This window comes from Diabrotica undecimpunctata, chromosome 1 (genome assembly GCF_040954645.1).
Source record: "Diabrotica undecimpunctata isolate CICGRU chromosome 1, icDiaUnde3, whole genome shotgun sequence".
NCBI lineage: Eukaryota > Metazoa > Arthropoda > Insecta > Coleoptera > Chrysomelidae > Diabrotica > Diabrotica undecimpunctata.
The window spans coordinates 163,044,195-163,059,691 of NC_092803.1; the positions used below are offsets into that span (position 1 = coordinate 163,044,195).

The following is a 15,497-nucleotide window of genomic DNA, read 5'->3' on the forward strand; positions in this document are numbered from 1 at the left end:
ATATGGCTTTTCTACCCTGTATGTTTCTGTCTTTTATAGTAGCATCGAGTGTTCCATCTTGAGTTATCTTCATACCCAGGTACTTGTATTCATCACAGTGTCTAATTTCTACCCCATCGTCTAATATAATGGACTGCTTTGTCCCTCCAATACACATGGTTTCAGTTTTCTTAATGTTGACTTCGAGACCCCATTTGTTATATTCTTCTATTAGCTTCTGAGTCATGTAACTCAAGTCGTCATGATCCTGAGCAATCAGTATTTGGTCATCAGCGAAACATAAGGTGTACAGTGTAGTCTCGTCGTTGAGAGGGATTCCCATGCCATTACATTTTCTTTTTCACAGCTTGAGTGCTTGTTCCAGATAAATTTTGAAAAGGGTAGGCGAAATACAGCAACACTGCTTTAGTCCTTTCGTGACCTTAAATCCCTCAGATATCCTTGATCTAGTTTTAATTTTTGCAGTCCTTCCATTATACAGACTTTGGACTGCTTTGATAAGACCATACTTAATGTTGGTTTGCTGTAGGATTGACCATAGTTTACTGAGGGGTACACTGTCATATGCTTTTTGTAAGTCTATGTACACCAGGTGAACTTCTTTATTGACGGCTGTTTTTTCTCAATAACTTGCGTAATAGAGTACAAGTGGTCTACTGTGGATCGCCCAGCTCTAAAACCAGCTTGCTCCTCTGCTTCGTAATCTCTGTAGTCATTTTCTATTTTGTTCTTAATCAGTTTCCCATACATCCTACTTATTGTGCTGTTTACCTCAATTTCTCTGTAATTTTCACACTTATCCTTGCCGCCCTTTTTTCGGCCCCATTCAAGCAGTCTTGAAAGAGTTTTCGTAACTGTTCCTGTAAATTGATTGTTCTCTTAATTTGTTAATTGACTGTTCCCTTAAATTGTACTATGTCAAATGCTTTTACCAAGTCAATAAAACCTGTTATTGTTGGAATTTGAAAAAAATAAAACACGTTTAATAGTAATAATAATTTATATATTTGTTCGATATAAACATTCCGTAAAACCCAACACATATAAACAATAAACTGTTAACTAATGCAAAAAATATTTTGTACAACTATGGGAGTAGAGCAGTATTTGAGGTAAAAATAATAAATAAACATATTCAAGGGGTAAAACAACGGTTAAAATTGAATAAAGAGTGCGATTATCTGTACACAACTGTGAAACTTGTACTAACTACACTGGTATATGAGGCTTGTTAGGACTAGTATATTTATTTGTTTTTACGGATACACACCATCAGTTCTGAAACAAAAAGTCAAAATTATTTTTCATATGAACGTTCAAATAATTGGAAAATGTTTAACAAATATGTGCATATTTATTTTAAACAAATTTTTCACACACAAGGGTGAAAATAGTACATTGTTTTTGGAGATTATAGACCGTGGTCTGAAATTATTTTTACATGAAGTTTTATCTAAAACAAACATCTAGTTTTCTTTCGATCACTCACAAGAATCAAAACTAAACTAACTTATACACAGAAGTAAATTAGCGAGGTATTTTCATATATGAGGACTGAATACCAACAACGAACTAAGTGGAGAAGAAAAGAAACGGAGTCGGATATAAAATACATACAGTAAATTAAATGTATTCGTCTCCTTTTTCCTGTGGTGCCATATCCAAGTTGAACGTATGTCGCTTTTCCGCATATATACGTATAGTATATCATTAAGTGTACACAAATGTACGGTACCTACAGTTTACCATCAATTCCGAACGACAAGTATAGAGAAGCTGTATTAGGCACATTCCTTTCGATGGTTTGCCAATTGCCTTCCTTGAAGTACATTTTGGTTTTCTCATTGTAATCAAATCTACATCATTTGGTATTATAGCGGTGTGGCCATCGCCAATAATTTATTGTTCCTACTAAATCCACGACGTTGTATTAGTTAATACAGTATTGCCCAAAATAAACAGTACTCAAAACTGAAACATATATGTCTCTTTGTGCGCGCTGTCATATTCAAATTAACTAGTATAGACCTGTCAAGTAATCCTTAAACAATTAATTATTAAGGCCTAATTGTTAAAAATGGTTTTAAGTACAGAGGAAATAGTGTTTCTTGTGGAGCATTATTTTCGATCATACGGAATCGGTCGACGTAATAGTGCAAGTCTGCAATACGTGTGTGATCAATTCACACAACGGTTTAATAAACGTTCTCCAAGAAATGCTGTAATTTTGAAGGTTGTTGAAAAGTTTAGAAATACGAGTAATGTATTGTGCCAACGAAAAGGAAACTCAGGGCGTCTCAGGACAGTTAACAACAACGATAACGAGTGGAATATTGTGCCAAAATTCTTGCATTACAGTATGAAAATCCTGAATTTTGGAAAAATGTATGGTTTTCAGACGCAGCACATTTTCATTTGTCAGGCCATGTAAATCGTCACACAAATCGATTTCTGGGCTTTGTCAGATTAGGCAAAGTTCAAAAAGAAAAACCAGGCAAAGAAGTTCAAAAAGTTCCTTTACATAGCGCAAAAGTGAATGTCTGGTGTGCAGTTTCGGGACACGGAATCATTGGTCCATACTTTATCGAAGAAAATGGTAGGCAAGTCACACTTAATCAACAGAGGTACATACAAATTTTAACACGCTTTATCCCTGATCTACGTCAATTTTGTCGTGCAAGTAATTTGGCATTTTGAGATCAATTTTTCCAACAGGATGGGACAACTTGTATACTGCTGTCGCAGTTCGTCAATTTCTTCAGGGACATTTTCCAAACAAATTCATTTCACGATTTACTGACTTCCCCTATTCTGCACATTCTCCAGACTTAACATCTCCAGAAGCATACATTTGGGGCATGACTAAAACTGACATTTTTAAACGGGCACCACAAACCATCAATGAGTTAAAAGATGCCGTTAGAGCCTTCCTCGCGGACTGGAGACAACCTTTATTCCATAACATTACGAGAAATCTGGAATATCGGTATGAAGTTTGTATTGAGAGAGGAGGAGCTCATTTAGAACATATTATAAAGTGTCAATATGTATTTTTTAAAACAATAAAATAATTACAAGTTCAGTACTGTTTATTTTGGGCTATACTGTATAAGACCCGAAACATGACGAAGAGATGTGTGCTGAGCAACAGATAGGACGAAGTGTCATTAACCTTCGGTAAAGATGATCAGGCTCATTGTATTAACAACAATCTGATCTAATAATTTTGGATAAAATCCACATAAAACGATGGTATTTTTATGAACTTATTGGACGACTACTGTGAGGTAAACCTAAATCTTTGGTCTCTAACCGCTAATTTTTAATGTACTGTAGACATTATTGTAAAAAAGATGTAAATATAAAACTGAAAAAATTAGTATTTACAGCAGTCAGTTTAAGTTGGGTTTCATAATAAACATTAGCGTTGGCATGAAAAAAGTCAGAAAAGAATGTACCATCACACCCAACGCGAAGATCTACATCCACTTATTAATAAGCATGAAATTAAAATATGTTTTTTTTAAAGGGTGATATATTCTAAAGCTAAAGTCTTTTATACTGAAAATTAAGGACGTCAGCTTAGTATTCTGGGGTAAATATCAGTGCAAAACTTTTTGGATTAAGAACACCAATAATATCACATCAATAGGAGCAAATAGGAAAACTACAGAAGCATAGTCATAATCGACGACAAGAGTTAAGAAGTCTTAGCATTTTTCTATTAGTTTGATCATATGAACAACTATTAGCTTCAGAACAACTTAACAATAATGGCTGAAAAATATATTCAAATACTGTGAGTACCTACACGTATTTACTGGCTGTTATCAACCTAATGAGGTTGATCAAATGCTTAATATTCACACTACTGATATATGGATGTCAATCTTGGACCCTACGACAAGCGGAAAGAAGAAAGATAGACGCCACTGAAATGTTCTGTTGGAGAAGAATGTTACAAACTCTGTGGACCGACCACAGGACAAATAATTCAATTCTAAATGAGCTAAAAGTCAGCAAACGGCTATCCAGCAAAGTCCACCTCCAACAATTAAAATACTTTGGACATGTTAGAGAGCAGACACAGAAAACATGGAAAGACATATTATCCAAGGAAAGGTAGAAGGCCGAAGATCATTAGGAAGATTCTCAACAAGATGGATCAGTCAAATTACAGGAATATGCAAAAGACCTATTCATGAATTAAAAGAAATGACCAGAGACAGAGATCTTCGGAGAATCGGACAATACACGACATCACGATGGCCACTACACTCCCTCCGGGGGGCCAGGATTGAAGATCAAAGTAAATGAAATAAAATATCAGATAAAGCTACAGCGAGATTACGATGACTTAGAGAAATGGCTTGAAGAAGTCAATAAATGAAATTGGAGCTAACGTGAGAATATCTGCAAGACGTGTGTAAAGTATATTCAGGTATGGTATCAAAAATAGAGCCTTGAAAATAAAAAGAATGTGGTATGAGGAATATGACAAGGATGTATTTTAACTTAGAGAAATGGCTTGAAGAACTCAATAAATGAAATTGGAGCTAACGTGAGAATATCCGCAAGACGTGTGTAAAGTATATTCAGGTATGGTATCAAAAATAGAGCCTAGACGATGAAAATAAAAAGAATGTGGTATGAGGAATATGACAAGGATGTATTTTATCCCTCTGCTATTCAACATTTATTCGAAGTGTTTGTTTAGCAAAGTTCTGTAAGGGTGCGACAAATGAATATTAATAAACGGGAATGGCTGAATGAAACTAGATACATAATCTGGACGATTAACAAACATGAATTAATTGCATAACTGAAGTCAGCAGTAAATACCGGTTAGATCTTAACATAAAAAGACTAAATTTGCGACCCATTTTCGGGGACCGACACATATCCTTAAAAACAAAATGACGTCTGCTGAAATGCTACATATTCATAGTTCTGTTATACGGAATAGAAGCTTAGATATTAACTGTAGCAATATGGTGTTACACTTACAGTTACTGCGAAGAATGGGGAAGGACGATCAAAACTAAAAAGTTAGAATATCTGAGACACACAATGGCAAACCAAAAACGTTACGGACTTTTAAAATTGGTTCTCTAAGAAAAGGTAAATAACAAAAAAGCACTGGAAAGAAGACGACTGAATGCAAAATTTACGGAAATGGTATAATAGCTCAATGGTAACACGACAAGAACTGACCTGTTCCGTGCCGTGTTAAATAAGGTATAGATAGCTCTAATGATCGCTAACGTCCGGAAAGGTTAGGCACCATAAGAAGACGATATCTTTCACTAGAAACTTATTACGCTATTTTCGTAACACGTACCTGCAAAGAAGAAATCTGGGGGTTCCGTTCGAGCTTTAAAATATGTTGCTGAGCATGCGCCAATTGCCTCGTCGCAGTACCCAACTGTTCTTCTAGAGCAGCCGCTTCTAGAGACTTGACGGATAATTGTTCAGATAAATCGAACATACTATCTCTTTGTTGCCTTACGAAATCTTGTTTGAATTTCGCAACTTCTCTTTGGACTTCAGCTACGTGGGCTTTCCTCATGGCATCCAAGGCTGCTAACGTGGCTTGAGTTTCTTCGGCTAGAGCTTGTTCCTTTTCCTAGAAACAACAAAAATATGTTAATAATAAAGTCTTGTAAATATAGTTTCAAAATTGTAGGCAATTAACCTCACAAGATACCGATTTTCAATTTATGAATAATTTCATATGAAGCAAAGCGTCGACGAAAAGTGTCGAATCCTAAAAATGATTCCTTAAAAAACAAACCCTTGAAATTAAAAGCCGACGACAAGCTGTTTTCTTTAAGATTAACAACGGCTTGTTAATTTTTGAATCCAACCACAATAATGAGTAGCATGAGAAAATAGAGACGAAAATGTTATTCTTATGCTATCATTTCAAATAATCCATTACAAAAGGTAGGTCAGACATATACAATGGGTGATATTTCTTTCTACCTTACAACAACGTTGATCTCCTATTCTTTTCTACCTATCACAAGAACCACGATGTATGTAACGTTGTTACGTATGACGTTTATATACAGAATATTATCGTAATTTTAAAAATATTGATGTTATTTAATGTATTTTATATACCTTAAATACCATACCGTTAGATGTAAATGAATGACGCATACGATTTTAAAACAGTAATATAGTAGAAGTTAAAAATTAATATGAGTTAAAAATGAAGTTAATAGAACACCTTAAAATTGGGGAAAGTGAAAAGAGGGCAGTTATAAAAAATTATCCAAAAATGACAAATTTTAATTGAATGAAAATTCTTTTTAAGGCAAATCTCAAATTATAGCATAAACTTGCAAATGCCAAAGTGAAAATTAATAAGTAGTCTTTTGGCTTTGTACAATATCGATTTTGAACAAGACATACAAGTAACCGATCTGGAGATAAATCATCTCTAATATTTCGATAGAATATCCTTGAAGCCGACTTTTAAATATGTGATTTATAGATTATAAAATTGATCGACTCTAATCATACCTCAAAGTCACAGTAAACCAAGTAGTTATCCAAATACTGTTCAACGAGAGAATCAAAAACCAACGAAAGTACCCAACAGAAATTTTTATCCAGAGACAAACTACAAGAAACATCTTTCACTATAGAAGAACTTCACAGTGGCATAAACACCTTAAAATACTGAAAAGGTAGATGTGTGGATAATATATGTACTTAAATAAAGTACTTATGACATAGCGCCAAAAACTAGATTTTCCAACTATACAATTTTAGGATCTGTACGAATCTCTGTCAATTCATGATTGGACTGAGATATCAAATGCAGTACAATTATTCCGTGTGGCAGAAGATCGAGAAGCCTTCGCAATGGTAATCGCCAACGTCGGCGATCTGATATGGCACGTGAAGAAGAAGAAGATGTAGAAAAATCTAAAATTGTATGCCTTAATTAAACCAGGGAAGGACCCAAAGAATCCTAGTAGCTACAAATCCATCTCCCTGCTTTTTCACTTTTTAAAACTATATGAGAGACTGATTACGTTGTGAATAGACAGAAATGTTGACAAACACGCCGTTCCATATAAATATGGGATTTGGAGGTGGCTGTACGGACTAAGTTCTCAGCTTGCCAAAACACTTATTCTTCTCTTCTTCTTCAGCCTTCATTTATCCATTGTTGGACATAGGCCTCCTCCAATTGCTTCCACGCTTTTCTATCTTTTGCAATTCTCATCCACTGCTTTCCAGCTACAGCTGTTATATCGTCTATCCATCTCTTTTTGGGTCTTCCCACGCTTCTTTTTGTTTCTCGAGGTCTCCAGAATGTCACTTTATGAGACCATCTGTTGATGTCTTGTCTTGCTACATATGCTACCCATTGCCATCTCAATGTCGCTATTTTTTCCATGATGTCGGTTACTTTAGTTCTTCGACGTATTTCGGTGTTAGGAATTTTGTCTCTAGGGCTTATATTTAACATGGCCCGTTGAGTTACTCTTAATTGTTCTGCCATTTTTCTTGTTATTGCCATAGTTTCCAATCCATAAGTTGCAACTGGTAGTATACTAGTGTCATAGGTTTTTCGTTTTAAGTGTATTGAGATTTTTCTGTCTTTTAAAATGAAGCTCAACTTACCAAAAACAGCCCATGACAATTGTGTACTTCTTTTAATTTCTAGGGTTTGATTTTCCTTTTCGTTTTTAAATTTGAGAGGGAATTTGAAGGAAAAGTTTTAACATAGATTGAATGGAAATGGGAAAGTTTTTAGATTATATAGCGGCTTATGACACCGGGAAACGCAAGAGACTGCTTTACAACATTTACAACCATTTAGTGATTACCATTTAGTCAAGGTCGGGTATTCGTTGCAATAGAATAGACGTTTCTTGACATGCTGGAGGACAGGGAAGTGTTATAGCTCCAATGCTTTTTAAAGAATATAAAAATAACCATTAAAAAATGAAGAAAATTATGAACTATTGATTTAATCGTAATTTTTTACGCACATTACATCATGTAGAGTCAGTATTGGGCAAGAATTTTTAGTCTGTTTTGATTTGATGAGGAGAACACGCGCGTGCGCACTTTCAAAAAATAGCGGAAAAAAATCCGAAAGGTAAGAAATGAGAGTTTATCGTCGGATGCATCCAATTTTACAGAGAATTGCCGTCGAGAATTGTGGAATGTCAAGAACAAACAATATGATGACCGTGATAAAAAAAATGCTACTTATGAAACATTGTTGTCTAAATACAAAGAAATATTTCTACAAGCCAGCAAAGATAACGTAAAGAAGAAATTCAATTCTTTGAGAACTAACTACCGGAAGGAACTCAAGAAACATCTTCAGTCGATGAAATCCGCATCTAGTACAGACGATATATACCAACACTTTATAGTATTTTAATGAAATGTTTTTTACAAGATATGGAATCCACATCGGATTCAAAATAGTCTGAATACGCAGCCTTTTTCTCTTTCTTGTACCAATCTTTAGACCAGCGACGTGTTTCTTTACGTTTAGGCTTAGCCAAAATCAAAAACACTATAGCTGCAGCTAAGTCTTAGGCGGACATGTTGGTGCGTAATGCACCAAGCACACGGGGTCAAATTATTATCCGACTGAACACGAAAACATTGCGCAGTTGTTATTATTGTGTAATATAATTAAAAGTTTGGATAGGAAGCGCCTATTAATCTTATTGTACAATAAATGAACTAGACAATGCTATTGTAGGTCTAGTGGCCGTCTAACATAGTAAATATTGTTATTTCATATACATAAAATAATAAGTTTATTCCCTTATAAAAAATTTTCAGTGAACCATGGCACAAGAGAATAAATCTTAACAATTTATCCAGATCAAATCAATACGATAAAGAGAGACTCAATAAGCAGAATTGAGGAAAGTCGTTAACTGATATGTTTCATCTGTTGATATGATGAATACTTAATAAGAAAATAGCACTCCTTAATGAGACATTTGAAAACGATTTATTGCACATAAATCTCATTAATAATATCATAAACTAACCTTACTGCATTGTCATAAAAATTTAAATTTATTATTTAACAAACGAACTTTTATCTGATTACCACAAACTCGCGTACGATCAGTTAACTGACAAGGAAGCAAAGCACTTACGAATGGGATACACGATCTAGATAGCCTTAGAGTACCAGCGGGTGACATTAGAAACACATTAAGCGGTTGTGTCATAACTGATACAATCATATATAGTAAATATCCTTGTGATAATTTGCATGATAATATTCATAACAAAATACGTGAAAATATGTTAACATTTGAGAATTTATTTTAGCTAACTGTATTATGTGAAAACTCGGTTTCTGGTGATTATAAACGAAATGCTAATAATCAACAAATTCCTGAGAGACTGCAAATAAATTGCAGAATTGTCATTCGTGCATGTCATTAAGAGTGTTTATAAGCTGTAGTTTAATTGGTTACTTTTCTGAAAGATTTATTTTGCACATTTCAGGATAGAACACAATAATTTATTAAATTAGTTTCATTCATGGCCACCAGAGTAGATGCCACTTTTTTACCAGGTTTTAAGGGTCCTGGATTGAGTTTGTACACACTTGCGCATGTCATATGATACGAAAATAAGCTTGAAATTTTGGACAAAAAGCTACAGTAGACGATAGAATTGACACTTGGAGGTTAGAATTGAATTGGCCTGTTTTTATTTTGTTTTTGAAAGATTAATATCTATGTATTATGTTTTAATATTGTATTAGTGGTGTTGTGTGTGAAAAAAACTATGAGTTTTAATTTTAAAGATATTTTCAAAAAATATCGATTTTTGAGAATAACATCATAATGGGTAAGGCTAAAGAATTCTCTGAAACTAAAATAGTGGACATTAAGACCCTTTTATGGAATATAAAGGTTTCCTAAGGTCACATAGCTCAACAGTGACAGGTAGCGCAAGCAACAGTGAGCAATATCAAGAAAAAAATTGATACCAACAAACCCCTGACTCACCAACGTATCCAAAAATGTGGTCGAAAGCGTGAGACTACACCCAGAGACGAGAGAAAAATGAGCGATATCTTCGTAAACAACAGAAAGAAACCACGAAAAATCCTCACGGGACTTATTCCTGAAGCTAGGATGCCAGTTTCTGACATGACAGTTAGTAAAATGCTTGCTGAGCAAGGTTTCAAATCATGTTGCCCTATCAAAAAACCAAAGTTGACCTCGCGATGATAAAAAAGAGACTGAATGGGTCAAAGAACACCAAAATTGAGAGACAATTGAGGATTGGAATAAGGTAAACTACATCACTACTAAAGTTTAAATCCCTATAATCACTCTCTTTATTCTAAACAAATATCTTATATTCTTTTTATTGACAGGTTTGTTTCTCCGATGAGTCTACAGTTGAGATACTCATATACAAGTGGACCTTCGCCCGAAGACCGATGGGTGAAAAATATCACAAGGATTGTATAGTGGAGTGAGTAAAACATCCTCTCAAGATCATGGTATGGTCTGTAATCAGTAGCAAGGGCACAGGAAGGCTGTACATTGTGAAGGGGATGATGAGACAACATCAGTATATTGAAGTTCTGGAAAAAAAGCTTAATGCCACAAATTAAAGAGTGGTTTGGTGAATCGGAAGATTTTACCTTTATGCACGATTGAGCACTGTGCCATAAGGCAAAACACAGTAACATCGGGAAAAAAAGAAAATTAAAGGACTGAAGTGGCAAGGTGAGCAAGGTGAGCCCCAGACCTCAACCCGATCGAAAATCTATGGAAGCTCATAAAGTGGGGGATTGTCCAAGAAATTGTCAGAAATAAGCAGCAGTTAATTGAGAGACTCATTGCTACCAAAAAAGACTGCCGAAAAAACATTCAAAGCATGCCAAGAAGGATCAAAACTGTCATCTAAGCTAAAAACGGTCACACGAAATATAAAAAAAAATTTTATTAAGGTCAAAGAAAAAAAGAATGTGTTCTTGATCTATTTTTATATTACACTCACATCATTAGATGCTTATATTCAGTTTTATTCTTTATTAAACACCAAAATACAAAAATTTTGCAGTAATCATAATAATTTGATCACCCACTGTGGTGTTTACAAATTCAAATACAAAGACCGACAGGGCATCTTGTTACTAACGCATATATTCTCTCCGCAGTAGTAGTAGGCCCCTGGTTTTCAAATTCTTCTCCCATTCCGGTTCCTTGTCTTTTATTTTCAATCTTTTAGGCCAAGTTTTTCTTTACTGCTTCCAACCATCTCTTTCTTGGTCGTCCTCTTTTTTTCTCTCCAGGTCTCTTGTAATTTAGTATTTGCTGGACATGTCTTTTTTTATATTCATATAATGTCTACTAACCATACTCCTCATTATCTCCTGATTTGTTCGCTTGCTGTAAGTTTTCTTTGCAATGCATGCCATTCATCGATAATTCGAACATTAAAAAAACATAAAATGCATCCCAATAAAATTATAAAGATGACTTTACCAAGAGACCATATTTTTGTGAAAAAATAATGGTAATTTTCGATAATAATGTGATCAAATTGGAACATGTTTTGATTTCTGTTGAGTGTACCTTTTGACTTCACTTTATATCCTTATCCAGCAAACCCACAAGTTCCAGCGAATATGATATACTTTCAGCAAAATGGAGCACCACATAATTACCAAATCAATGTTCGCCAGTGCCTCAACCGAATATTTCAAATCGGTGGATATGAAGGCGAAGATTGATGAAATGGCCAGTACGATCTCCTGATCTGATACTATTAGACTTCTTCTTATGTGGATATGTCCAAAATACTGTATACAAAACTAAAACCCTCGAGTTAGCTGACTTAACTAGACGAATAATGCTTGGGATTAGATTGGTCATGTCTAGAATGTTGAGTAACGTTAGAAGAAATTTCTATTTAAGATTAAATGTTGCCAATATGTTCGCTGAGCATTTTAAGTATCTCCTAATTCACATTACTGTATTATCAAGAAATAAACTTATTAGCTATTCAGTGTGTTGTAGAAAATTTCTGTCTCAAATAATTTTCTTTTTTTTTTAATGTCACTTTTTGCAATAAATCCGAAAATACTTAATATTTCCGAAACAGTTAAAGATTGATAAGTTTTATTATCGAATTAATTCTATTTAGCTGTCCCATGTATAAAACACACTGAAGATAATGTAATACTAAAATGAAATATACGAAATATATGAAAAAGTCAAACTGTAAATCGAAATATTCTTAAATTTAGAACTTACCTCTTTAAGGATATCAACTTCCTGGGCATGGGCCTCTCGCAATTCATGAATCGTCCTCAAATGCCACTGTTCCATGGCCGACAGCACCCTTTCACAAATTTGTTGCAATTTTTCCATGTCCTCCTCTTTATGCCTATCCTTACAAGTAGCTAAAGCTCTTCTGTACGCGGTCCTCAGGTTTTCTACTTGAGTTAAGTATTCAGTTCTTAGATATACTGGCCTTTCTTCTTCTAGTAGGTTATATCTGAAAATATAACGGTAGCAAATAGGTATAGCAAATGATAATGAAAGGCACATAATGAGAAAATGGCGTTTAGGATTGTTAATACAGTCACTAAATCTCCTATACTTTCTTTTAAGACTTTAGTATTTGGCAACCAAAACTTTTGATTTCAAGAGTGATAAATCTGGTAAAAAAAATCAGCTAAACTGAGTGACACTTTTTTCGCTGTAACATGAACGTAAAAAGAACAATCCACTTTTTCTGTCCCTATTTTACAACAATATATATGGTATGAATTTGGTTTGAATATTCTCAGTGAGAAGTACACCCTACAGTGTTTACTATCTATTGTATGCACTCCACGTTTTTTTGTATTTATGAATTGTAAAATTATTTTGATAGATATTTAAATTCATGATTAGAATGAATTTTTTGGAACAGTTTGTATTAGATTATAAATATGTACTATTGTATACCTTTTAGCATGTTTAAAAACGTAATTACATAATTATTTTTCGACTAGCCCACGATTTGAGTCCTGGTAATAGTTAAACACGAAATTATTAAACGCATAAAATTTAAATATTCGTTAAGTTTTCTGAAATTTTTCAATTTTCTTTCCGTAAGGATCTTGCATACATAGGTAAAGTCGTTCTCAAGTATGACACAGGGAAATAGGGATTCATTTTGATATAATGGAAGGTGAAATATAGAATTTGCTATGAATAAAAATCATTTAATATACTTACTTTTTAAATGAACCGTTTTCATCCATAGCTTTTCTAATATCTTCTAAACTATTTCTCAAATTAACACACATCTGACAGACGTCACTCCAGGTCCTCAAAGCAACATCTTCACGGTTAGCAGGTACATCTAGACATTTCTGTAGATCCGACACTCTTGAAGACATCTCATTTAAATAAACAAGAATCTCTTCTAGTTCCGGTTGACTTAACATAGCATAACAATCTCGACTAAATTTGTCTACCATACAATTGAATTCGACTTCTAAACTTTGGTTTATCTGTACTAGGGATTGGTCTTCGATGAGAGACCAATATTTTTCGTTTTCTAACCAACAACCGAGAGTATTCCTCGAGTCATTGTAGTCTTCAGGGATATACTGACCACTGAGCACTGCTATTCTAGCGTCTATGAGTGATTTGTGAGCTATAATTTCGGCATAATCGTGAAGCATCGTGGTAGAAGTTCGAGTATTTCGTACTGATTCAACCCTACACCTAAAATACAGTTATTTATCATTCAATATATGACAAATATTCTTAATAACCATAAAACTTGGTTAAATAACCAATAAAATTTTTTGATTATGACCATCAATAAAACGGAATCAGATACGTTAAAAATTCAGAAATATATTTTATTTACAGCAAATATGAAGATAAGGTTATCAGTAAGGTAATAAAAAACTTACCTCCAATTCTGCTTGAGCAATTTATTTAAACTATTTTGGTACATCTCCGTCAGCTCTGTGATGCTTTTGTTAACCTCTTCAAATAAACAATCTCCAACAGAATCGGACCACAATTCTAATGCAGCTCTTTCAGCAGCAAAAAAGCTGAAGAAAAAGGCATGATCAGCATCCAGATTCGATTGGTAGACCTGCGCTGCTCTCAAGAGTACGTGGTGTATTTCGGAACGAATAAGTTCGGCGGTAACGACATCTCTGGCTGTTTTGCTGAACTCGTCCGTAACGGATTCTATCCTACAGGACTGGTCCGAGGACAAACAGATAGTTTCTACAGCTAAAGTTTCTGCTAGTTGTGGTAACTTATCGGTTTTGTAGGCACTAAGAAGAGCATCTAAATTTCGTTTTTCATCACAGAGTAGGTTAATGGATGAGCCTTTGGTCTTTATAAAATTCTTAAAAGATTTAAATCCATGAGCAGCTGAAACCAGACACTTCGCCAATATTTTTGATAGGTATTCGGCACTTGTTTTACAGGTAGGTTGCTTATCACTTGAGCCGTTAATTCTATTCTCTAGAGCTATAATCAGGTAAGCGGTTTCTTTTATTTCTTTATTGATAAGACGTTCACATATTGCTTCTCCAGTTACTGGTGAAAGGAGAGCTTCTTGTATTCTACTAATTAATATATTCTCGTAAGCTACTTTTTCTGCTAAAATTTGTAGTCGAGCAATACTGTTCCAGTTATTGTTCTCCTGAAACACAATAAAATATATATATTGTACAGTTTTATAAAAATTAACTGTAAACTTTTGAAAGTAGGCATTTTAAAAAAGTCAACTAGAAACCCCGTTATACGACTAGTGGTAAATATTTAGAACATTTTGAAAAATAGAAGAAACGTAAAAGAAAAGTACTAAAAATAATAAATCATTATCCAGATTTATCCATACGGCTCACACTCCGTCTAAGGGGAAAATTCACTCATCCCAGATACCTACGGTATCAAAAGTATTGAGCTCTGGTCGGACTCTTTCCGTGTTATCGAGCCCTAGGTGACTTGCTGGAGTATCTCCCAAAAATTTTCGTACACATCTAAACGTCGCGAGGAGTACAGCTCATATCATACAGATTTAGCCATACGGCTCACACTCCCTCTAAGAGGAAAATTCACTCATCCCAGATACCTACGGTATCAAAAGGATTGAGCTCTGGTGGGACGCTTTCCGTGTTATCGAGCCCTAGGTGACTTGCTGGAGTATCTCCCAAAAATTTTCGTACACATCTGAACGTCGCGAGGAGTACAGCTCATATCATCCAGATTTAGCCATACGGCTCACACTCCCTCTAAGAGGAAAATTCACTCATCCCAGATACCTATGGTATCAAAAGGATTGAGCTCTGGTGGGACTCTTTCCGTGTTATCGAGCCCTAGGTGACTTGCTGGAGCATCTCCCAAAAATTTTCGTACACATCTGAACGTCGCGAGGAGTACAGCTTTCTGCGTGGCCTTATAAAGATGTTCATTTAGACCCAGCTGTTTTATGTTCGCTAG

At 34.7% G+C, this 15,497-nt stretch overlaps 1 protein-coding gene across 1 annotated transcript in view; it reads right to left on the minus strand.

Moving 5' to 3' along the window:
* Positions 1-993: 993 nt before the first annotated feature.
* Positions 994-15,497, minus strand: part of osp (myosin phosphatase Rho interacting protein outspread) — a 554,907-nt gene continuing 540,403 nt past the window's right edge. Inside the window, exons 10-14 of the mRNA XM_072520381.1 lie at positions 13,949-14,697; positions 13,260-13,754; positions 12,288-12,531; positions 5,342-5,626; positions 994-1,278 (exon numbers count right to left, since the gene is read on the minus strand). Coding sequence (XP_072376482.1) covers positions 1,273-1,278; positions 5,342-5,626; positions 12,288-12,531; positions 13,260-13,754; positions 13,949-14,697 — 1,779 coding nt within the window. The 3' untranslated portion in view covers positions 994-1,272. The remainder of the gene's footprint in view (positions 1,279-5,341; positions 5,627-12,287; positions 12,532-13,259; positions 13,755-13,948; positions 14,698-15,497) is intronic.